This window comes from Copadichromis virginalis, linkage group LG1, assembly GCF_057382275.1.
Source record: "Copadichromis virginalis isolate Kocher_CV1m ecotype Utaka linkage group LG1, C_Virginalis_male_GT1.1, whole genome shotgun sequence".
NCBI lineage: Eukaryota > Metazoa > Chordata > Actinopteri > Cichliformes > Cichlidae > Copadichromis > Copadichromis virginalis.
In genome coordinates, this window is record NC_140618.1 from 39,666,146 (window position 1) to 39,689,743 (window position 23,598).

Here is a 23,598-nt window from a genome sequence, read left to right on the forward strand (position 1 = left end):
AGAGAGAAGAATGATTGAGGCCCAGGTATAAAGAGTTACAGTAGTCCAGTCTAGAGGTGATAAATGCATGAATACGTTTTTCAAGTACTTTCACTGGAAGATAGGGCTTCGCCTTTGATATCAAACGTAACTGGTAGAAGCTATTTTTTACCACTGAGGACACTTGTTTATCTAATTTAAGAGAGCTATCCAAAAACACTCCGAGGTTTCTTACCATGTGAGAGAGAGCTGCTGTTGGCCTTCTACCGCTCCTCAGTGGGGAGCGTGCTCTCCTGCTGACTGGGTGTTTGATATACACTACTGAGAACAGGAAGGCTACGCAGAGGCTAATTAGTACCTCCCAAAAAATAATTGGTTGCCACCTCTGGAGGCCATTGCCAATCCTTGCATCTCAGGAGAACCAGGGCGCTCAAATGTGGCCACTTGCACCCCGCCCACCTGCTGTTTGACCCGCTGCCCTCTGCTCAGCACCTCATGTTAATCAGGTTCCACACTAGTGATGGGATTTCCGGCTCTTTTTAGAGAATCAGCTCTTTTGGCTCCGAACCGGCTCTTCAGGTTGTTTTGTTGCCTTAATTAATTTATTATTAACAATAATATAAAATTATTCACAAAAGGAATTACTAATGTAAAAAAGTGGTTTTATTTATATATGTTTATATATAAATATATGTCGTGGCCCCTAAAGACAAAGCACGTACAAACTCCAAAACACATTTCTAGCTTTAACTGAACTTCAAAACAGAGCTACTAGATCACTTAAATTACACAATTGAAAGCATATGTGTATGGTTTGTGTATTTATACACAGGCACTCATATATATTCAAATAATTTAAACAAATGTTCATTTACCTGTTATTACCACACACCAAATCCGGTCGTTGGTACTTGCTGGCTTGTGTAGCCACTAGGTAACAAAAGCTCAACACTGCCCCCTAGCATCCTGGAGCACTTCTGTTGTCTTTTGTACGTGTTTTGAAGTTTGTATATGCTTTGTCTGTAGGGGCCACCGTAAATATACTTTTATTTATTCACTCCACATAAAATGTAATAAATAAATCATATAATACAAAAATCAACTATTCACATTTCAACTTTTAACTACCGTAATTGTCGGGCTATAAGCCGCTACTTTTTGCACAAGCTTTGAACCCTGCGGCTTTTAGTCAGGTGCGGCTTTTCTATGGATTGTCCATAATTTTTGTCATATCGTAAGACGATTTGTTTTGTGTGTTCCGCTGTTGTACGGCACTACGTTGCCTGGCAGAAGGATCGGGGTTCAAGAGTGGTATGTTAGTCACATGTCCGTCCGCCAGGCAACGTAGTGCCGTACGAAGTAGCGCGAAAAACAAACTTCAAAGTAGCGGTACGCGTTCAGCGGGAGGCATGGATGATGAGCGGCGATAAACTTGCGAAAAGCAAGTTATGCCCAACTCCACCGGTGGATTCTGACAGCGTGGAAAAGTGCGAAAACATCCACGATCACCAACGGATTTTGAAGGGCTGGACTGCTGCATGATGGTGAGGAGGACACCGCCACGGCCCTTCTGAGGGTGTTCGACTCTGACACTGACAATGAGGATTTCTTTGGTTTTGAAAGTGACAACGAAGGAAAGAAGCGGAGAGTGGATGACGAAGCCATCCTGAGCCTGTTTGTATCCGACACTGGAGAAGAGGACTTTGGTGTTTTTAGTGCGCAGGAAGAAGAGAAAGATGGTGAATGACTGACTTTTCTTCTTGTTAAAGCCGTGTCACTGCACCTGAGCTGAATCTATTTTTCTGGTGTGCTGTAGGCTACTGTTATGTACTACATGTGCAAATATGTACCCATAACTTGTTTTTCAAAATATTAATAAAAGTGATGTCTCCAAACAGCCATCTCTTTCCTGACAATTTCCTTTGTGCATATTCTCTTACATATGATAAGTCAACATTGAAACACCTGCGGCTTTTAGTCAGGTGCGGCTAATGTATGTACAAAACAGGATTTTCCCCTGATTTTGGCTTGTGCGGCTAATATTCAGGTGCGCTTTGTAGTCCGGGAAATACGGTATTTAAATTTTCAGCTTTTTCCTTTTAAACAAATTTAAAGTGAAACAACACAAAACTCTGCAAACCACAACACAATTAAATATAAATTATAATATGAAAACAAAAAGAAGATGCATATTCTCTGTCATATGGACCTGCATGAATTAACTTTCTGAATCCTTTATCATCCGCAAATGAAAGTAGTTGTGGATGATTACTATACCTTTCTAATGTGAAAACAAAAAACCTACGGCTCGCGATAAGGAGCCGGCTCGCGTCGTTCACGTCAAAGACCCGGCTCTAACAACCATTTCGTTCGCGACCGACACATCACTAGTCCACACCTCCAGACTTACAAACAGCTTCTTCCCCTGGGCCATTTGAACTGTTAGCATAAACTGAAGCCATGGTCTGAGTAACCTGAATCACTCAGGCCACTCACACACGGACGCTATGCAGACCAAGTCTTTTCTTTGCACTACTTCCAATCACTTTGCCACTATTTTGTACTCTAATGTGTAGCTTTCTCTTATTTTTGCATATATTTCTCCTGTTTGCTATTTATTTTAAGTATTTGTTACTTGAATTGAAAAGGAGGAGTAGAATCACCATTGTCAGAAAACAAATTCTGTATTCCTAACTCATTTTTTGGTTTACTTATTTCTCTTTTTAAACTGTTGATGTTTTTTTGTTTTTTTTGCTTGAGGGTCCTGCACGGTACCTCTGTTGTCTCTCTTCTGGACACAGATCTATGATGTCATTCCTGAGATCTGCTGAAGCCACTCGGACAGTTTAGTGGTCACTTTAGTGTGGGTAACACTGTAGCCTTCACCTTCCACATCTCGAGCTTCTCACGTTCCCTCTTCCTGATGATGCTGACAGACAGAAAGAGAGAGAGCAATTGTTATTTGATTCTTTTGGTCGTCTCTCTATTTGTCGATGACAATAAAAATAAAGAATACTTCAGTCTCATCTCCTAAAACTGGGGATCTGGAAAAATAAAGATTGATAACATCTTCAGTGTCTGTGAAGCAGAGGGGGGTTATTTGGATCAATCTTTTTTTGGACTGTGATGCTGTGCATCATAAGTTTGTATTAATTGTCACTGCTGCTCGAGAGATGGATAGAACAGGTTCCAGTGCATAAATGAAAACCTAAAACCTAAGTGAGAATTCACCTTCATCTTCCTCACATTACAGGCGATGCAGAGTAAAAATCCATCGGTAGTTGAAGTTTCCATGGCATCCAAACTGCAACAAACGGGATTAGCTCAGAATTATTGACTTTCGACGTGACCTTTCTCACCATCCCTCTGCCTCCCCAGGCCGTACATCTGCTTCGTTCCTTGCTTCTGGTTGTCTTCTGATAGCCCTGCTTTCCTTCACAGCTCTAAAATGTACCACACGTACAGCTACATGTAAATTCAGCTTATATAGATGTTGTCGTGGGGTTACTACACACCAGATGGAAATGAGTAAAAATAGAACCCGTGCATGTCTTAAAATAAGAGGCTGAACGTCTAATCAGAGAAATATTTGTAATGCCGACTTTACAGTACAGATTATGCTTCTGTATCAGTATCTGTGTGACTGATTTTTCAACTCTCAATAGCTTATTGTGGATCTAAAAAAAGTATTTATATGCATGTGTGTGTGCTCAGTGCATGCGTGGTTGAGCACTTTGTGGGCGATTTGTGCAGCAGATTCAAACCCCTCAGCACTCTCCATCTCTGTTCTTCTCTCTTCCTCTCTCTCTTTTTGTTTTTCCATCTCTCTCTCACCCTCACTCCCTCTTTCTCTTTGAGTGGAGCCATAGAGACACTGAAGCTCCATTCCTGATAGGTATTAGATGTTCTTTTTCTTATTTCCTCCTGTATATCCCTGTGCAAGAGCCGGCATGCTCAGTCATTGATCAGGTCTTGCTCTATGCTTTTGGGAAATTCTGCTGATGTTACTGGAAGCTTAACCATCATCTTCTTATTTTTCTTTTTTTTGAAAAAGCAAAAGTAGGAGACTTTAAGGGTTCCAGTCTTGTCTTAGGGATGTTGTCAGCTGCTTCATTTGAGTGATTTTTCTCTTTTCCTTCCACAGGATAACTGTGCCAGAGTGCTGCTAGTTCGTGGAGCTGACAAGGAAGTAAAGAACTACAACAGCCAGAGTCCTTTTCAGGTAGTGTAAAAAAAAATCTTCAGTAGTGTTTGTATGTAAGTGATTATGGAAGATTGATTCCAGCTTTCAGCCTGGGGAAACCGTCTTCAGAAGCAGCACATTTTTTTCATCCCATTTGTTACCATGGCAACGGTGCAACATGGTCAAGGTCAGCTGCAACCAGGGATGTAAATAGCTCTCTTGACAATATTCGATGATTTGTGATTAAACATTGTTAGGACAGAGCACAACCAAACCTCAGCATGCAGTGTAAAGTTTACCGTGTTTATTCATTTAGTTTCTTTTCTTTAAACTTGTAACTTCCACCAGGTCACCAGCAAACTCCTGGGTAGGCTTTACAATTAAACTGCATTTTAGCTGCACCTTAAAGGAAATCAGAAATTTTAAAATGTTACTCTTCGTACATTTTGGCCCTCTTCTCTTATTAGATTGCTATTTTCTTTTCTTTTTATTCGTATATGTGAATATTACAGACAACCCTAACCCTAAACAGATCTCTGGCAACCTGGCGCATGTTACTAGGTTAACTGGAGATCTTTAAATGTAATATGAAAATCATCTAACTTTAACAAGCTCTGTCTGTGTTCCTCCAACTTATCCCTCAGTTCGTTCAATCAGTCACAAAGGTAAAACATTTAACCCCTTAATTTTCTCAAGACAGATGAAATGATTATCCTCCATAACATGGAGTGTATGTGCACAGCGGCTTGAGCTGGTATTCAAGCGCATGTGTATTTGTATGTTTCTGCTTGCAGTGTTTGAAGTGTATATGCCTTAGCAAGCAAATCCATAAAAAATCCCAAGAAGCAGTAAGAGTTGTCTAACTGGTATGTTTGACTCATAACCTACGCCCGAGTTATAAAATAGCCATATTCAGGCAGGCGTTTATGAAAGGCAGTCCCACAGGGTCCTCAGCTGTCCTCCAAAGCCACTCCAGTGGAGCGCTTTATTAGCGTGAGCACTTCAGAGGCAATGAGGCTGAGCCGAACGAAGTTTTTAGTCAGAGTTTGAGCTTTCAGCTAAGAAGCTTAGTTTGTGGCCTAGACTTTGGATTTAGCTGAGTTGCTGTTAATATGCAGTTTTTTCTCTATCTTTGTGATGCTTTTTTGTTTGTGTCTGCTTGTTTGTGTTGTTCATGTTGAAACAAACATGTAGAAAACCCTCACCCTGTGAGGAGATTTGGTACGGTGCAGGCAGGCAATAAATTGGCTGCATGACTTGAATAAATATGTTTTCGTGGACCAAGTATCCTAACTTTGAAGATGGCCTAGGGTTCCACTGAACGTGATGATTTTGATTTTTTTATGCCAGCAAAAACACCGAGTGAAGCTGTGTGTCTGTCAAGAACGAGCAGTGTCACAAACATGTGGTCTAGACTGTTTTGTCCATATTTGTGCTGTCGTTGCTTCTTTGCTTAGCTTTTTGCTGCAGAGAAGAAAGAAGTCATAAAATAAACTTTGTTTTTTAGCGCTTCAAACAATAAAATGGCTCACTGCAGCCATGGTCTGACTTTTTTTGTTTTGTTTTTTTCCTTTAATGGGTGGTTTTGTGTTTCTTCCTCTTTGTAGTGAATCCTGCTCGGGTTGTGCTTTGGTTCCCACAATCCTTCTGTCTGCATAGCCAAAGAGTTATGCAAATAGTCACCAACATAAGACCATAAATCCTTAGAATTTCAGGCACAAGACAAACATGGAGTAATACGGAGTTTGAAGCATTACTAGATGTGAAAACTCTCTGACTTATGTAACTCTGTTATGACAAGGCAGGCTTTTTTTATTTGTTTGCTAAGAATATGTATTTAGCCCGCACTCACTATCTCGATCAGATTACCTCTTGTGCTTTTCCTTTTTAAAGAACCTTCAAAATAGCAACCCATAGAGTATTTCCACTTAAATAGAGTCTGTTTTTCACACAGGGCTGTTAATGCTCCGGCTGCATCTAATCACTAAGAGAACATCAACAGTAGTCAGTATGGTAATATACTGGAGGCAGACAATATAAGAATCAAGCACAAAAACTAAGGAAATGGCATTTAGTTGATTTTTTCTTTCTTTGAACACTTTGGAGATGGTACTGGATCTCTCTCCAAATAATAATGCTGCAACATGAAGTTGCTCTGTGGCACGGGCCCTATCCAGATCAGTCAAGCGTGGCGTGCTTGGAGCAGACACCAACTGACCGCTCTAGCAGGGTCTGTGCTCACAGGTTCTAATCAGGCACCTGAGTGTGTGCACCTGGGCACCAGAAGCTCCAAACAAGAGTCCGTAGCAGAATAAACTTTTTGGCATTGGCGCAAACCACACACCTATCTCTGCTGCTCAACCAACAAATACGTTTTCCTCACAACGGTGGAAAGTAAACACACAATTTAGTAGGTATAGGGTTTATTTTCAAAAAGGATTTACTTATCCTTTTTGTTAAATTTATCACATAATCACAGTGCAGTTTGACTGTTTGGAGATTTTTTTTCCTTTCCTTTTGTCTTTTGAGAAGATAAACCAATGGATCTATCAGCTTACATTAAAACTGACCAGCCAGCTACTTACTAGGGGAAAATCTGTGTTTTTCTTTACAGAGCTGAGTGCAAAAAACTGGAAAAGCAAGCGGCCACATCTTAGTAGTTATTATATAAGTTTAATCCTTAATTCAATTCAAACCTGTGATTATAAAAAAATTACCTCACTTACAGTTGTGATTAATTGTGTAGTAGGCTGTTTGTCTCTGCTGTGTGTTGGACATTTTAACATGGAGCTCTGTAGGGGTGACTCAGAGGTGAAGCAAGCCTCACGTGGCCGAGGCACTGCAGTTTTTGACACATGCCTTAGTTTTTCTCGAGGTCACTGGTTGCTGTTGGAGACTGACTACACCAATGCTTAGCCTTGGACAGTATTTTCTATCAGCATCATCCAATCAAATATTGCCTAACTCGGGTTACAGCTGGAATGTTTGGAAAATCTATGCCAAACACCTGTCACGGCTGGCGGAGTGAGCCGTGTGGAGTGGAGGAAAAGGAGGACCCAAAATGCAGCAAACTGATGATACGAGTGAAGTTTATTTACACGGTGGCAGTGGCAAAAACAGGCAATGAAGCATGAGTAATGACAAACCTAAACTGGGAGAAACTAAAGAGCAAACCTGAAATCTTACAAAACGGAGAGCGGAGCAGAGAGACGCAGACCAAGGACCAGGATACCAAGAAACACAGACGAGCCGACAACGAACACAGACCGACACCCACCCAGCCCAAAACAAAAACAGACGACCAACCCAGGGCGGGCGGCGGGGGCCCAGGACGGAGGGACCAACACAAGCTCCAGCGAACCGAGAGAATTGTCCAAAACAAAAACACACATGCTGGAGCACGAGAACAAAACACAGTTCAGGAGGCCGGCCCGGAGGCTGACAACTCAGAAGTCCAGGACAGTTCATCTTCTGAGGCCGGCCACGTCGGCGACGTAGATCCATAAGCCGACCGAGCGGAAGGCAGCGGTGGCGGAGTGGAGGCAGTTCAGGGGGCCGACCGTGCACACGGCAGCGGCGGCGACGGGGAAACCGTTCAGGCGGCCGACCGTGCGGACAGCAACGGCGGCGACGAGGAAACCGTTCAGGCGGCCGACCGTGCGGACAGCAATGGCGACGATGACACAAGTCTGGAGGCCGACCGCGCGGAAGGCAGCGGCGGCGTCTAGGAGGTCGTCCATATTGACGATGACGCTCCACCAGCGGCCTGGTAGATGACCGCCGATGTCGAGGCGGCAGTTCGGGACCCGAAGGTGGCGTGGCCGTCGCAGCACCAGACGAGACCGAAGCAGCGGCTGGTCCAGGCGCGGCTGAAGCTGAAGCGGAGGCCGGACCAGGCGCGGCTGAAGCTGAAGCGGAGGCCGGACCAGGCGCGGCTGAAGCAGAGGCCGGACCAGGCGAGGCTGAAGCAGAGGCCGGACCAGGCGAGGCAGATGACGAGGCTGAAGCAGAGGCCGGACCAGGCGAGGCAGATGACGAGGCTGAAGCAGAGGCCGGACCAGGCGAGGCAGATGACGAGGCTGAAGCAGAGGCCGGACCAGGCGAGGCAGATGACGATGCTGCAGCCGGGCCAGGCGAGGCAGATGACGATGCTGCAGCCGGGCCAGGCGAGGCAGATGACGATGCTGCACCGGGCGAGGATGAAGGCTCGGAGGCTGCAGCTGGCGAGGATGATGAGGCTGCAGCAGGCGACGGCGTGGAAGCCGGAGACTGTAGCGCTGCAGGCGTGGAAGAAGCTGCTGCTGCCCGTGGCGTGGATGAAGCTGCAGCTGGCGAGGATGATGAGGCTGCAGTTGGCAGCTGGACGGGCTCCTCGGGCCCTCCAGCTGACGAGGCAGGAGGCTGGCTAGGTTCTCCTGAACCTCCAGCTGACGAGTCTTGAGGCTGGACGGGCTCCTCGGGCCCCCCAGCTGACGAGTCTTGAGGCTGGACGGGCTCCTCGGGCCATCCAGCTGGCGAGACAGGAAGCTGGGCGGGCTCCTCGGGCCCCCCAGCTGACGAGGCAGGAGGCTGGACGGGCTCCTCGGGCCCCCCAGCAGGCGAAGCAGGAGGCTGGACGGGCTCCTCGGGCCCCCCAGCGAAAACAGTCTCTGGACCAGTGGGCACCGGGGCCCCTGGAACACACAGTTCAGAACCAGCAGGCGCACGGGCCTCTGGCAGGCACAGTTCAGAACCAGCAGGCGCACGGGCCTCTGGCAGGCACAGTTCAGAACCAGCAGGCACACGGGCCTCTGGCAAACACAAGGCAGACTGCAGCTGCACAGAGCATTGACCCAGCTCGGGCAGCGACAGCCGGATACAGTCCTCAGCTGGCTTCTTAATCTCCAGGGGTCCAGAGTCGGCCGGGGGCTGGGACCCAGCCTCTGGGGAGGCCCTGGAGTGTGTCACAGTCTCTGGGCTGGCCAGCTTTTGAGGACTGATTACAATATTATGTGGTGTGTCTCTCTGCTTGACATGAACAGGTGAAAAATAGTTCTTTCCGGGTTGGATGGACTTAACTTGTTGTGCAGGAGGAGTTGGTGACAACGATGGCTGAATAGGTGATAATAAGGCGGATGAGTCTCTTGTCAACTGAGCTATTGACTGAGCTATGGATTGTAACCAAGTGTCTAATAGGTCTGGCTGTGACTGTAATGGGGGTGACGGTTGAGTGGCTAACTGAGCTAGTGGCTGCTGGGCAGCTAACTGAGCTACCGGCAGGGCAGCCGACTCAAAAAACACAGCCCCGGAATAAACAGACACACAGTCCAAAACAGAAAAAGGGTCCTCTTCACTCACCACAGCTGGCAGTTCCAAAGTCCTAGTCTTCGGCTGTGGGGTGATGCGCCGACGGCGCGATCGTCGCTTCCTCCCGGGCAAAACCTCCGGCGGGCCGGGCAAAACCTCCGGCGGGCCGGGCAAAACCTCCGGCGGGCCGGGCAAAACCTCCGGCGGGCCGGGCAAAATCTTCGCCGCCGGGCTGAGTTGGGAAGCGGTAGCGGCTGGTGGGTGAAGGTGCAGTTCGTTGAGTATGAAGTCCTGTGCGAGCGGGTGAAGAGAGTCCAGCAGCCAGGAGTGAGCAGAGATGAGCTGCTGTAGCCTGGCTTCTACAGCGCGGAGACACTCTTCCCCCTCATGCTCGAGCCATAGGTTAACCAACCTGGAAACAGAGTCAATTAGTTCCTCCCGAAGCTCCTCGGGAGGTGCGGATGCCGCTGGGTCCATGTTTGGTCGGCTCGTACTGTCACGGCTGGCGGAGCGAGCCGTGTGGAGTGGAGGAAAAGGAGGACCCAAAATGCAGCAAACTGATGATACGAGTGAAGTTTATTTACACGGTGGCAGTGGCAAAAACAGGCAATGAAGCGTGAGTAATGACAAACCTAAACTGGGAGAAACTAAAGAGCAAACCTGAAATCTTACAAAACGGAGAGCGGAGCAGAGAGACGCAGACCAAGGACCAGGATACCAAGAAACACAGACGAGCCGACAACGAACACAGACCGACACCCACTATATATACACACACACACAAGGTAATCGGGTAATCGCACACAGGAGGGAAGAACAGCTGATCTGAATACACATGATGACTGGAGGACACAAGCTGAACACAATGACAACAGACACAGACTTTCAGAACAAAACAGGAAATCTAGAACCCGAACCGGACACAAGGGGGGAGGACACAGAATAACTAGAACAGAGGGAAATAATCACAAAACGCTGGGTCAACGACCCAGGACCATGACAACACCGAAGTTGATCCTGAGAAATATATATGCGGGGGAAAAAACCTAAAACTAAATATTTGGGGTTTGCAGAACAGTGACATGAGCTGTTCTCAGCATTAGCCAATACATCAGACAAACCTCTTGTGTAGCTAATACACTAAGTCTCATGTGATTGTATTTGGCGACTTTGTTTAATAGCAGCATGATATCATGCTTCCTCAGCTGTCAGGTTTTGGTGTAATTCCTTCAGAGCTCCAGAGCTAGAATTTTTTCTGTAGCTTTCCAGCAGATATCAGGAAAACATACAGGCAGAAATCTGTTGTAAAAGCAGTTTCTCTTCTGACAGCAGGCTTAACAGTAAAACAACAAGCAGCCACTAGACATGTTGGACTCTCACTTGTTGTCAAGTGGAAAAAATTCACTCTCTTGCTCTTACTATCTTTATCATTATTGCACTCTCCACCTACACATGAAGCCAAGAGCTAAATCAAACAAGTTTATGCTTGTTTTCTGGCCAGCAGACATCTGGGAAACTGAAGGAGAAATATTAGTACATCAGAGGCATAAAGCAACATCGCATTAACTATAGCACATGACCTCGGGAAACAAAAAGCAGGTCAAACTTATTACAAGCACAAAACTATATGATAAGAGTTCTAAAACGTACTTGGGCACCTAAAGTCTCATGTGTTTAAATGGGCATAAATCTGCAGCTGTAACGTCCTGATTACGTCCTGGCTGTAGCTCAGGAGGTAGAGCATCTGTTTAGACCCACTGGCTGCTTCTGGAGTGTCGGTGTCGCTGTCCCAGAAGCATCCACATTGCAGTTCCTCTAAGGGTCACGAGCCAAAAGTACATCGATACTCATCCATCCATTTTCTACTCATCCAGTTCAGGGTCGCGGGGGGCTGGAGCAGATCCCACATGCTATATAGTGAGAGGTGTGGTGCTCCCTGAATAGGTTGCTAGTCACCGTAGACATCCATAGGAAAATGTCCACCTTTATAGCATTAAAGGCCATATTTACAACCTGGCATTTATGCGTAGTTCTTGGATAAACTATTTGGATGCTGTAATAAGAGGTACAGACAGCCCAGAGTCCAGCAAAATTCTGGTATCTAATTAGTCTGTTACTTAGCACTAATTAGCAGGTGTGTGTTTGGCTCAGAGTCAGAGTTCATCCTTTCCTGCCTCTTTTATGAAACTAACTTTGGCCTTCAATACAGGAAAGTCATTATCACAGACTGTGTAAAATATGGATGTAGACAGACAGTGTTGGGAAGGTTACTTTTAAAATGTATTCCACTACAGATTACAGATTACATGCCCCAAAATGTATTTTGTAACGTATTCCATTACGTTACTCAATGAGAGTAACGTATTCTGAATACTTTGAATTACTTAATATATTATCATGCCTTTTACAACATGAATGTCCTATTGCTGTGTGATTTATTACTGAAGGTTACTCGCCACACCAACACCAACTAGATGTTTAAATCTTAATATAAATGAGTAACAGTAGGTGGACTTTAGGTAAGGCTGCACTTTTTGCAGCGATCTCATATAGAAAACTATTCCTCGCGTATATAAAACAGGTCCGCGGCTCCGAACCGTAGTAAAGGGACCTCTGGCTGATACGTCGGGTTCGTGTCGGGCTCGTAGCTGAAAACTAGCTTTACTTTGCTAGCGAGAGACAGAGAGAGGCGTTGAAAGGCTGCTGCAACGGAACTTTTTGTTTCGGAGGAAAACACGAACACAGTGTACAGTCGAGTCTTAACAGCTTACTTACAGCTGGGCTCGTCAGGCTGCAGTGGTTATTATTATATTTACATGCTTCCAGCTCCCGTTTCTGCTCGGTGACAGCTCGTACTTTTCCACTCTCCCTCCTCGCTCACAGACACATAACGGGTATGGCCGTCCATTCTCCCTGCAGCACGGACTACACTGCCTATTGCCTTCATATTAAATCATTTTTTGAATAATAAATTTTCACCTGATTATGCTGCTGCAAGTAGAGGTGACTTGGGCCGTGAGATTGAGACACAGGCATTAGATCCTCTTATTGCGTGTTTTGTTTGGGTTTCCACCAGCCTGGAATCACCAAAAACAGAGCGAGCATAGCCTAACATATGAAACAGGAAAAGACCGCCGTGTAATCCATGTATTTCAACAAAGTAACTGTATTCTGAATACCACCTTTTTAAACGGTAACTGTAACAGAATACAGTTACTCATGTTTTGTATTTTAAATACGTAACACATGTATTCTGTTACCCCCCAACACTGTAGACAGCAAAGTCCTGTTGTGAAGAATCAAGCCGATGTCAAACCTATACGTGCATCTCACTAGAGAGGCCTGTTTGTCAATTCAGCAAAGGGATGTGCTTGAAAACATCATCATTAGGTGCCAAATTAACAACTGGAAAGTGCAAGTGTTAATAACTACTGATTGCTATAGTTGAATGAGGCGTGCTTACGTTGTGCCTCCGCTGCTGCTGCATGTGCTCTTAATTTGAACACTGTGTGGGTGTTCTGTGGTCGTGCCATTTGATAATATCATTTGTCAGTTCTGTGTGTGTGTGTGTGTGTGTGTGTGTGTGTGTGTGTGTGTGTGTGTGTGTGTGTGTGTGTGTACCATATTTCTGTCTCTTCAATCTGACCTGTGCCCAGCTGTAACCTTTTCACGCGCTCTGTAAAACCTCATTTCTTTTATCTTTTCATTTTCTTCACATTCGTTATCTTTCTTTTGCACGTTCTTTCTAGGCCAGTCTTTTAATCTAATTCCCCTCTTCACTCCTTATTATTTTCAGTCTATTTTGTATGCCCTTCCTCCTCACCTATTTCCTGTTCACCATGCCCCCACACATTCTCTTATGCACCCTTAGCACAGACTGTAAAGCACACATGGTTTTGTGACCTCTGCTGTAAATTATAGCTACCATTTACTCTAAGAATATAATGGGATTGCACATGCTCTGATGGAGGCCACTGTGACAAAACCTTTTTCACATTTGTTGACATGTCCTGAATGATTTGGTGAAACAGAGTTGTCGTCTTATTCCTGAAAGTTTGTGTTCGTGCTGCCTTTTTAAACTGGCATTACTGGAATTTGGTTTACGGCCAGATGAATGAATACATTGGGAAGATTCATGCTTTCATTTAGCAAGAGTCATAAACACCTTCCTGCTTTCCTTTGGGTGCAATTTGCCCGGTTTGATGGATAATCATGACATGATGGTCGCTGATATCAACAGTTATCTGTTTTCACAACAGTATTAACTAAAACTTGCAATTAGATGATAACATTCCAAGCGCTGTATGTTCCTCTGTGGGAATTAATAGCAAAATCATAACTGATGTAATTTGTATTAGTTCTCAGTGGAAAAGCTCAATAAACTCAGTGTATACTGCGCAGCACACCAAAAACACTCAGTTTGAGGGTGGGTGAGTAGAGTGGAAGCAGCTAACGAGCCTGATATTACCCTTAGAGTAGATCAAAAACAGTGCTAACGAGAGTGAAGATTAGACAGAAATGTAACTATAAATTAATGTTGCTGTTTATCTGCTGGATGATTGAAAGTAAATCTATCAAAACTTGAAATCACCTGCAGCTCTCAGGCTAAGTAAACCATTCTATCCTTTTAACCACCATGAGCTGTGTTTCATGTGTACCTTATGTTTGAATATGGATTTAATGTGTTAGTTAGCTGAACTAACAGCAACACTGACTAAAGCCAGTCTAGCTATTGTCCCTGTTTTATGTGAAGCTTATCTAATCCTGCTGAACTACATGGTTTTATCATCTGTAGTCATACTTTCTAAACACCCCTAAATCTTATATTTGACCCCTTTAGCAACATTTTGCACACATCCACAGCACTCTGCTATAATGTTGTTACTGTAGGTGTAGCCAGTAAAATAATAAAGAAGCATGTTGCAGATGGCACAGGTTGTAAAACGATGTATTTTAAATTAAAGCCATGATGGTCGAGTAAATCTTAACAAGTTGTTTTCTTGCCCAAAACCAGCTAAGATGATGCCCAGTGCATTTAAATTTACCCCTGAAGCATGTCCCTGTGGAACCCAACCCATGTGGGGGAATGGCAGACAGACCCACACAGCCCACAGTGGGCCTCAGTGAGGTAGCCTGTAGTTTGGTCTCCTCACACTAAGCAGAGAGGGGCCCAGATGTGGGCCACACTGCTGGGGCCCCACCCAGGCCTCCCCCAGGCTCACAGAGGACTCATGAGCTAGCCCCACAGTGTGGGGACAAATGTGCCCCTTATTGTATAACCACACCACTCGAAGAAAAGAAAAGAAAAGAAAGAAAGACAGCTCCTCTCATTAGCCATGCTCTTAATCACACAGGGTTACTATAGTGCTGTGTTTAACGTATTTGCCTCCTTCATGATTTCTTAGTCTTTTTCTCCATATTAGTATCAGATCATCAAAGATAGTTTGTTTGTAAATGCAAAATGCAGGTCTTAAATGATTATTTCATTTATTAAGGGAGGAGAGCAATCCAAACATGTCCATGAAAATCTAATTGTCCCTTGTTAAATCATGAATTAATTGTCATTAACCAAACTTTCTGGAAAGCTAAGTTCAGTTTCAGGCCTCATAACTGTCACATATGTTAAATCACAAAATCACTTAAATAGAAGCTGCTTTTCTAATCCAGTAAACAACAGTGAGAGCCATCATCCACAAATATTATAGTGAACTTTCCCAGGAGTGATGAAAGAACTCAGGCCAACATCTAAAAATCCGGAGGTCTCACTTGCTTCAGTAAAGGTCATTTATGAGCATCATAAACTGCTTTGATGCTTCTGGGTCCATAATTAATGGTCACCTGAAAAACTGCTCTCCTGAATCCTGAAGGTGAATGTCGGGCCATCACTTTGTGCCCTGAAGCTTAAGATCACTTGTGTTATGTAGCAGAACATTGATTGTAAACACACCAGCAAGTCCACGTCTGAATGGCTCAAAAAGACAAAACAAATGAGCCTTTTGGAGCGGCCTCATCAAAGTCCAGACTCAAATCAGATTGAAATGCTTTGGCATTTCCTTCAACAGGCCGTTTGTGTTTGAAAACCCTGCAATGTGGCTGAATTAAAACAATTCTGCAAGAAGAGTGGGCCAAAATTCCTCCACAACAAGACTCAATGCCAGTTCTCTTGAACGCTTGATTGCGGTTTTAGCTGCCAAGGCTGGCCCAATCATTTATTAGGTTTAGGAGACAAGTACTTTTCACACAGGGCCAGGTAGGTTTGGATAACATGTAACCTGCTGCACTGTGTAGCCATTTGTCCTGAAAGGAAAAAGAGTCAGCTCCTATCCAACAAATTAATCTTGAAATGGACGATGGCCTGATATCTTTCACTTCCTGAATTCTTTTGCTGTAAATCAATAAAAATCCTTCCTACTTCAGGTTCGAATAGATCACCTTCTCTCAGCCTCATATTTCTGACACTACACTGAAGTATCTTCTGGGGTTTCATCTTCTCCACAATAGTCATACTTCCCTGTATGGTCTTTAATTATTATAAATAATGTGCAAACATGCCTGTGTTAGCACACGATGGATAGGTGTGGATGAACTGTGGGGCTGTGTGGACAGGGCAAACCCCGGGCAGGCGTGCCTACATATGGCCAACAGCTTTCTAGATGGGTTTTCTAAAAGCAAGCCACCATGGAAAACTGTGAGAGGCGTCCTGAGGGGTGAAACTATTTAAAACCAGGCTTTAGTATGTTGAAAGTAAAAACATGTGAAGTCCAATAATGTTTTACTACAAGCAGACTAACATTAACAACATATTGTTACTATTAGTCTGGATGGAGTTGGATGCAAACATCAATGCATCTGTCTTAGCATTATACGTTCTATTGATCAGTCACATTCTAGCAGGCTTTAATTGCATGCAGCTAAAACGAGGAGTCACATTCACCAAATTGCATCTGAAGACCATGTGGATCTGATCTTTTTTACTCCATCTGTAATCAATGAATGATGAATGAAAGTGGACGTCTTGGCCCAGATATCAGTGATCAGTCTGCGGTCAATAGGCTAACCTATAGGACAGACTGACTTGTCGAAAGAAAAAAGGAAATTTGTTAAAGTAGTTCCTGAATAATATTGTCATTTTTAGAGACCTTTAATTTATTTTGGATCAATTAAAACACTGCACTAATTAATTTCACTTTATTAGGTCATATTTTTGACATTTCACTTTGAGTCTATTTAAACTAACTCTATGGGAAGAAAATGAAGGCAAAATGTAAACGTATAAAGAAAAGTTTGGGCCCTCAAATTACTCAGTGCTGGGGAATGACTAAATTTAAAATTGAAGGGCAGTGTAGATCGAATCCTTTCTCCTTCCTGTTTGGACTTTTGTGTTTCAGTGATTGTTTTGATTGATTTTCCTTTTCTGGTGTCCTTCCACCATCTCTTTCTTTTGGTCTGGTCGACCCGTTGCCTTGATTTCCACTCGGCTTTAAGTGGCTCCACATCCTTCCCACCCCCACCCCGGTTACTTCTGTGTTATACACAACCATTTGTCTCCATGACAACCATGGGAGAACAGGAAAAGAATCGATGTGGGGGTGGTGATGGTGGTGATGGCAGTAGTGGTGGTGATAGTGGGTGGTAGAATGATAATGAGAGATAAATTGTGACTCCATGTAGCTTGTTTGGTACCTGGTTTGTGATCACAGTTAAACTTGAAACTGTCTTCTGTTGGATTCTGTAAGCTCCATTTTAGACTAGCTTTTGCTAATCCCATTGCAAATCTGTAGCTTCCTTAACTCTGGGTTTCTCCAAGGGTCTAAAATAAACAGTACAGAGCCACTCGAAATGTAGCCTGTAACATAAATAGCATTTACAGTATAAACAATGCTAAACAATTGTTTACACCTCCTCTATATCTCCTGTTTGGGTTTTAAAGGCCCACTTTGTGCCAGATGTATCCTTCGCGACAGATGATGATGATCTACTTCCAGGACTTTACTGACATTTGTGGGTCCTTATATTGATGCCGTGATTATCATTCCTTATATGAAGAGGATGATTGCCATTCTGTCACTCATCAATTCAAAAACTGTGGCAAAATGGCAGAAATGCACAGGAGGAATTGACATTACTGAACAGGACATTCAGAATACTGGCGCGTAGATCCATCAGGTTACGATGTAGATAGATTTTGCTTCAATAGAATTCCCACTAAAGCATAAATCAACAGTAAAAACAAAAAATAAATAAATAAATCCCCAGTAAAGCTCAGGGTCATGCCATCACCAACGCAATGCATTATGGGGTTGTTGTTCAAGTTCAGCTTGATAATGGAAGGCAGATGTTGCTTTGGGGTCTGAAGGTAAATTGTGAATATTTGGAAACTTATCAAAATGTTGAGCTGGTGTGTTGTAAAATGCTGGACCTGTACCTGTGAACGCCCATTTAGTTTGGAGACTTTCACTTTCCACGCTGGAAGCAAAAAGGAGCTAAGGTCACTGAGCCAACAAACACAAGCTCAGGTGCAGTTGGGAAAAGGGAAAACATCAACTTTAGCAACATTTCAGAAATCATGTTTGTGTGATCTCAACGTTATTCATAACACATTTAGCTGTTTATATGTTACAGTGCTGTTGCTATGTTATAGACATTAAATATTTTCTAGAATCCAAGAAAATCTTTTGCGTTTGTTTTTGAAAAATAGCTTTTGAAAAGTGAATTTGTTATCCTACTCAGTGGAAACCAGCAAATGAAATGCAACAGTGTGATGGTGACTGGGTACCACTGTTACATCTTGGACACACAGAAGTCATTGTGACTACCTCTGACCAGTATCAGCGGAGAACAAAGAACTACAAGCTCCTATAACTGCCGATGACATAAAACAAGGTCACGTCTGAAGATTCCCAGTGCAGTTTATTGCACAACATGCAAGAGGTGCAAAAAGTGTTTGTCTTCGTGTCTCCCAGAGCCATGACTCATTGGCTCAGAGTGCCTGACTTGAGTGTTCACACATGAACGTGAGCTTGAAGCAATTTATCATTTTTGTTTAATATGTTTTTCAGGAAATGTTGAGGAGCACGAGCATCCATACCTCCAGAAATAAGTTGACCGTTTGTGTTCATACAGATCAACCCCTCCTAATGACACTCCTTTACCTCCACGTCATTTGGGTGTTTTTTCAGAGCTCGTTTCTTAGTTAGTTTCTTTGTACTTGTTTTTTAGCCTTTTCCCAGCTTATGTTTTGTTAGTTTAGTCTTTGTTGTTTTCTGCCTTTGTTTGTAGTTTTGTTCAGGCCCATTTATAGTAGCTTTTTGGTCCATGTGCAGCAATAGCTTGGTTAGTATTGCTGGTCAAAAGCAACTATGTTCTGGTGAGCTTTGGACTCTTTGGGCGATTGCTGCCCTTTTTCCACTGATTATATAAGCTGGGCTTAGGTATTAAGTATCAAAGTATCAATTAAAAGCTATTAATTTGAGATTCTGGAGGAAAATTTGTGTTGGAAACGAAATGCTGAGTAAAGTGTCTTATTTGAAGATGCTGAAAGAAGTGTGTATTGTATGTTTAACTCTCAGTGTAGCTGAATAAATGAAAATAAATTATTCCCAGAGCCACTTGATTCCATTAGCAAACCAGAATTTAAATAGTAATTAGCAGAGGTGTAAATGTGTAAATACAGGTGATGGGACTGTATGACTATATTACAGTGGGAATCAGGTCAGAAACATTAATGTCACTCTAGACTTTCAAAGCTGTCAATAAGTGATTCTAACCTCACATTTTAACCTAGATGCTAAAAGATCTTTTGACCTTGAAATTACCTAAAAGCCTAAATGGAAACAAGGAACATACGCTGTTCCAAACAGCTGATCATTTATTGATAAAGAAAAACCAATAAGACAGAGGTTTTAGGGGGGACATATTTTATCCTATTATTACATTGCTGATGGGCAGTACATGTCTCAGTGCTTCAAACATCTTACAAATACATTAGGTTTGGCTACCTCATTCTAGGTCATAGTTGAAATGACGTCTTCATCTCTTTTCTTTGCCTCATCTCTTCCCATCCAACAGTTTCTCCTCAAGAACAGGCTTTGATAGATTTGTCACAGTTTGTGGCATGCGCTCTGGGAGATCCTCAGAATGAGTGGGCAATCCAGCCAGCATTCAGCACCCCCTCCCCCATCTCCTTAACAGGAAACATCACATTTGTTACCAAAAATATGAGCCTAAATTTACATTCAGTGACTCACATCTTATTTAAAAGCAAACATTTTTCCCTTTTGTATCTGAATGCAGGTTGATAACAGAAATGTGAAAAGGAGTCAAAGTGGTGTAAAAGATTTCCTTTTGAAATTCCTAAGTGTGTCTCAAAAATGCTCTTTTTTGATTCATATATATATAAAGAACAAAAAAGGAGCACAGTTTACTACTTAAGCCAGCAATGCTTTGATAATACACATGCTCACTCTTCTCTTCTTTACTGAATATTTGTTCTCAGAATCAGAGGAGGCACACTTATATAATGCTTCTAGGCTTCTCATGAAGTGTGTGTGCATGTGTGTGTGTGTGTGCGCGCGCGCGCGTGTGCGCGTGTGTGTGTGTGTGTGTGTGTGTGTGTGTGTGTGTGTGTGCATATGTGCAGCGGGAAAATGAATCTGACTATTTTTACTGCCGTGAGTTTGACTCCAGCTGTACTGTAAACCTGTAACACTCAGCAAGCACTGTGCCTGCAGAGCTGACTGTAAGCAACAGCACGATAACAGGCAGCACGATCTGGGTCACTGACAGTGTAACAACCTGTTTAACCAGCTCAGCAAGAAATCGCGTTACTGCCCTCTGGTGGCCACATACAGATCACACTTCTGTGTAATGAAGTCCACTGATTTGAACGATTGAAGTGACTGTAATATACAAAGAATAAGAGCAAGACATTAGAAGAAAATAGTGCAAGACACCATGATGTTATGCCATCCACCGGGTCACCAGTTAATTACTTGTTGACAAGATAAGAGTTAATAAGAAATGAAAAGCTTTTCCAGTATTGTAGGTAAGTTAGGACCCCAACTATGAACCTGAACATTAATTATTATCAAATGAAATATTTATTTTTGAAGGATGGCAGTCTAAATGAAAGTATGTAAGTGGCATTTGCACAACAAGAATTGTCAGCTTTTATTTTGAATAATGAGTCATTATGTACGCAGAGCCACTGAAAGTGTATCTAGAACAAAAATGCAGGAGTCAAATGCTCTCAGCTAAGAAGACAAAGGGGGAAAACCAAAAAAAATAGAAGAAGAAAAAGAGATTGTACAACCTAAAGAGCAACTAAACTGAAGGACTATTTTTCACTGAAGAGGGCAAGTCAGAAAGTTTGTAAGGAACAGTTACTGAAGACCAGTGTGAACAGAAACCGATATCTGTGCAGATGCCTGAAACTGACTTGAAGATCAGCCAAATGTAAGTTGGATAAGGTGTTTGATTTTTATGGATCAATTCTGAGAACTTTCAATCACACTTCATATTTGTCAGTTTGAAGAATGAAGGTCAATATTAATTTGTGGGCTTGACAGTTTGTTGTATTATCTAAACATTAAAGCAATTAAGATAAATACACAAAAATGTTACAATATGTGGTTCACGTCACTTCTCCAAAACTCTACCTTCCGTTTCCATGAGTAATGGTGCAATCGGTGTTTTTTTTCTTTTAACCCTCCGAGCTCTGAGCCACCTTAAGTAGGAATGCTGAAGATTTAGAGTTAGTGCTTCAGTCAAGTTTTCGGATTGACAGAACTACCTAATTCTCACATGGTCAGAAAATTAAAAATCACAATATTTTAACACTGGGTGTCAGCCTTTTTGGTTTTTTCCCGCCCAAAATAAGATAGGGTTATGGCCAGGATGTCTCATCACCACAAATGACAACTCATGGAGCTAGTGCTTGTGCCTTACATGATAAAATTTCAAAAAAGTCTAATTTCAGTTGTAGCTTTAGCTTTCCATTTTTAACAGTAAATGCATCAAGAGAACCACAAACGGGACTTATGGACAGGTATTAAGTGAATATTGACTTGAAATATGTACGTATACTGATCAGACATAATATTATGATCCCCTTCCTAATATTGTTCGTCCCCCTTTTTCTGCCAAACCGGCCTCGACTTGTGGAGGCATGGACTCCACTAGACCTCCACTAAAGGTGTGCTCTGGTATCTGATGCTCAATTAAATTGAGATCTGAGGAATTTGGAGGTCAAGTCAACATCTCAAACTCATTGTTGTACAGGGTGGGCCATTTATATGGATACACCGTAATAACATGGGAATGGTTGGTGATATTAAAGTCCTGTTTGTGGCACATTAGTATATGTGAGGGGGCAAACTCCTCAAGATGGGTGGTGACCATGGTGGCCATTTAGAAGTCGGCCATCTTGGATACAACTTTTGTTTTTTCAATAGGCAGAGGGCCATGTGACACAAGTTATTGGTAATGTCACAAGAAAAACAATGGTGTGCTTGGTACAAGTTTCTGACCACTTATAAAATGTGTTCAAAGTGCTGCCCATTGTGTTGGATTGTCAATGCAACCCTCTTCTCCCACTCTTCACACACTGATAGCAACACCGCAGGAGAAATGCCAGCACAGGCATCCAGTATCCGTAGTTTCAGGTGCTGCACATCTCGTATCTTCACACCATAGACAATTGCCTTCAGATGACCCCAAAGACAAAAGTCTAAGGGGGTCAGATCGGGAGACTTTGGGGGCCATTTAACTGGCCCACGACGACCAATCCACTTTCCAGGAAACTGTTCATCTAGGAATGCTCGGACCTGCACCCATAATGTGGTGGTGCACCATCTTGCTGGAAAAACTCAGGGAACGTGCCAGCTTCAGTGCATAAAGAGGGAAACACATCATCATGTAGCAATTTCAAATATCCAGTGGCCTTAAGGTTTCCATTGATGAAGAATGGACCCACTATCGTTGTACCCCATATACCACACCAAACCATCACTTTTGTTGTTCCAACAGTCTTGGAGGGATCCATCCAATGTGGGTTAGTGTCAGACCAATAGCGGTGGTTTTGTTTGTTAACGTCACCATTCACATAAAAGTGTTCTGCCCATTCTGCAAATTCTGTGCGCCGATCTGGGTCATCCTCGTTGAGATGCTGCAGTAGCTGGAGTTTGTAAGGGTGCCATTTGTGAGTAGCTAATATCCGCTGAAGGGATGTTCGACTAATGCCACTCTCCAGTGACATGCGGCGAGTGCTACGCTGTGGGCTCTTGCCGAATGAAGCTAGGACAGCCACTGATGTTTCTTCATTAGTGACAGTTTTCTTGCGTCCACATTTTGGCAAATCCAACACTGAACCAGTTTCACGAAACTTAGCAAGCAGTTTGCTGACTGTAGCATGGGAGATGGGTGGTCTCGTTGGGTGTCTTGCATTGAAATCTGCTGCAATGACCCGGTTACTGCGTTCACCAGATATCAACACAATTTCCATCCGCTCCTCACGTGTTAACCTCTTCGACATGTCAGTGGCTGTGAACAAAGAGAAACTTGTAAATAACTCATGAAAGAATAAAGTTACGTTGAAACCAAGCACACCATTGTTTTTCTTGTGACATTACCAATAAGTTTGATGTGTCACATGGCCCTCTTCCTATTGAAAAAACAAAAGTTGGATCCAAGATGGCCGACTTCTAAATGGCCACCGTGGTCACCACCCATCTTGAGGAGTTTGCCCCCTCACATATACTAATGTGCCACAAACAGGACTTTAATATCACCAACCATTCCCATGTTATTACGGTGTATCCATATAAATGGCCCACCCTGTACTCTTCAAACCATCGCCAAAGTATTTTTGCTTTGTGGCAGGATACATTATCCTGCCATCAGGGAATACCTTTCCAGTGAAAGGATCAACATGGTCTTCAACAATGCTTACGCAGATGTTATGTGTCAAAGTAACGTCCACATAGATGGCAGGACCCAAGATTTCCCAACAGAGCATCCTGGTGCCAGGTGTTCCCAAGGTAAGTGACGCACATGCATCTGGCCAGCCAAAAAATGTAAAAGAAAACGTGGTTCATCAGAGTAGGCCACCTTCTTCCATTGCCCCATGGTCCAGTCCTGATGCTCACATGTGA

At 43.3% G+C, this 23,598-nt stretch overlaps 2 protein-coding genes across 2 annotated transcripts in view; one reads left to right on the forward strand and one right to left on the reverse strand.

The window, feature by feature from the left end:
• shank2b (SH3 and multiple ankyrin repeat domains 2b) overlaps positions 1-23,598 on the forward strand; it is a 230,239-nt gene that overhangs the window by 43,384 nt on the left and 163,257 nt on the right. Inside the window, exon 8 of the mRNA XM_085462321.1 lies at positions 4,124-4,201. Within this exon, the coding sequence (XP_085318447.1) occupies positions 4,124-4,201 (78 nt within the window). The remainder of the gene's footprint in view (positions 1-4,123; positions 4,202-23,598) is intronic.
• LOC146719248 (uncharacterized) lies at positions 5,573-10,054 on the reverse strand. Its single transcript, XM_085464475.1, has 3 exons — positions 8,654-10,054; positions 7,819-8,037; positions 5,573-5,626 (listed from the first exon to the last, which is right to left on the reverse strand). Exons 1-3 carry the CDS (start codon positions 9,923-9,925, stop codon positions 5,573-5,575), a joined length of 1,545 nt encoding a protein of 514 aa, XP_085320601.1. The 5' UTR covers positions 9,926-10,054.

Coding starts and splice junctions, on each gene's coding strand:
- LOC146719248 (XM_085464475.1), bottom strand. CDS start 9,925: ATGGACCCAGCGGCATCCGCACCTCCCGAGGAGCTTCGGGAGGAACTA. Junction 8,038..8,653: donor CTGGATGGCCCGAGGAGCCC/GTCCAGCCTCAA, acceptor CCTCCGCTTCAG/CTTCAGCCGCGCCTGGACCA. Junction 5,627..7,818: donor TCGCCATTGCTGTCCGCACG/GTCGGCCGCCTG, acceptor TCTTCTCTGCAG/CAAAAAGCTAAGCAAAGAAG.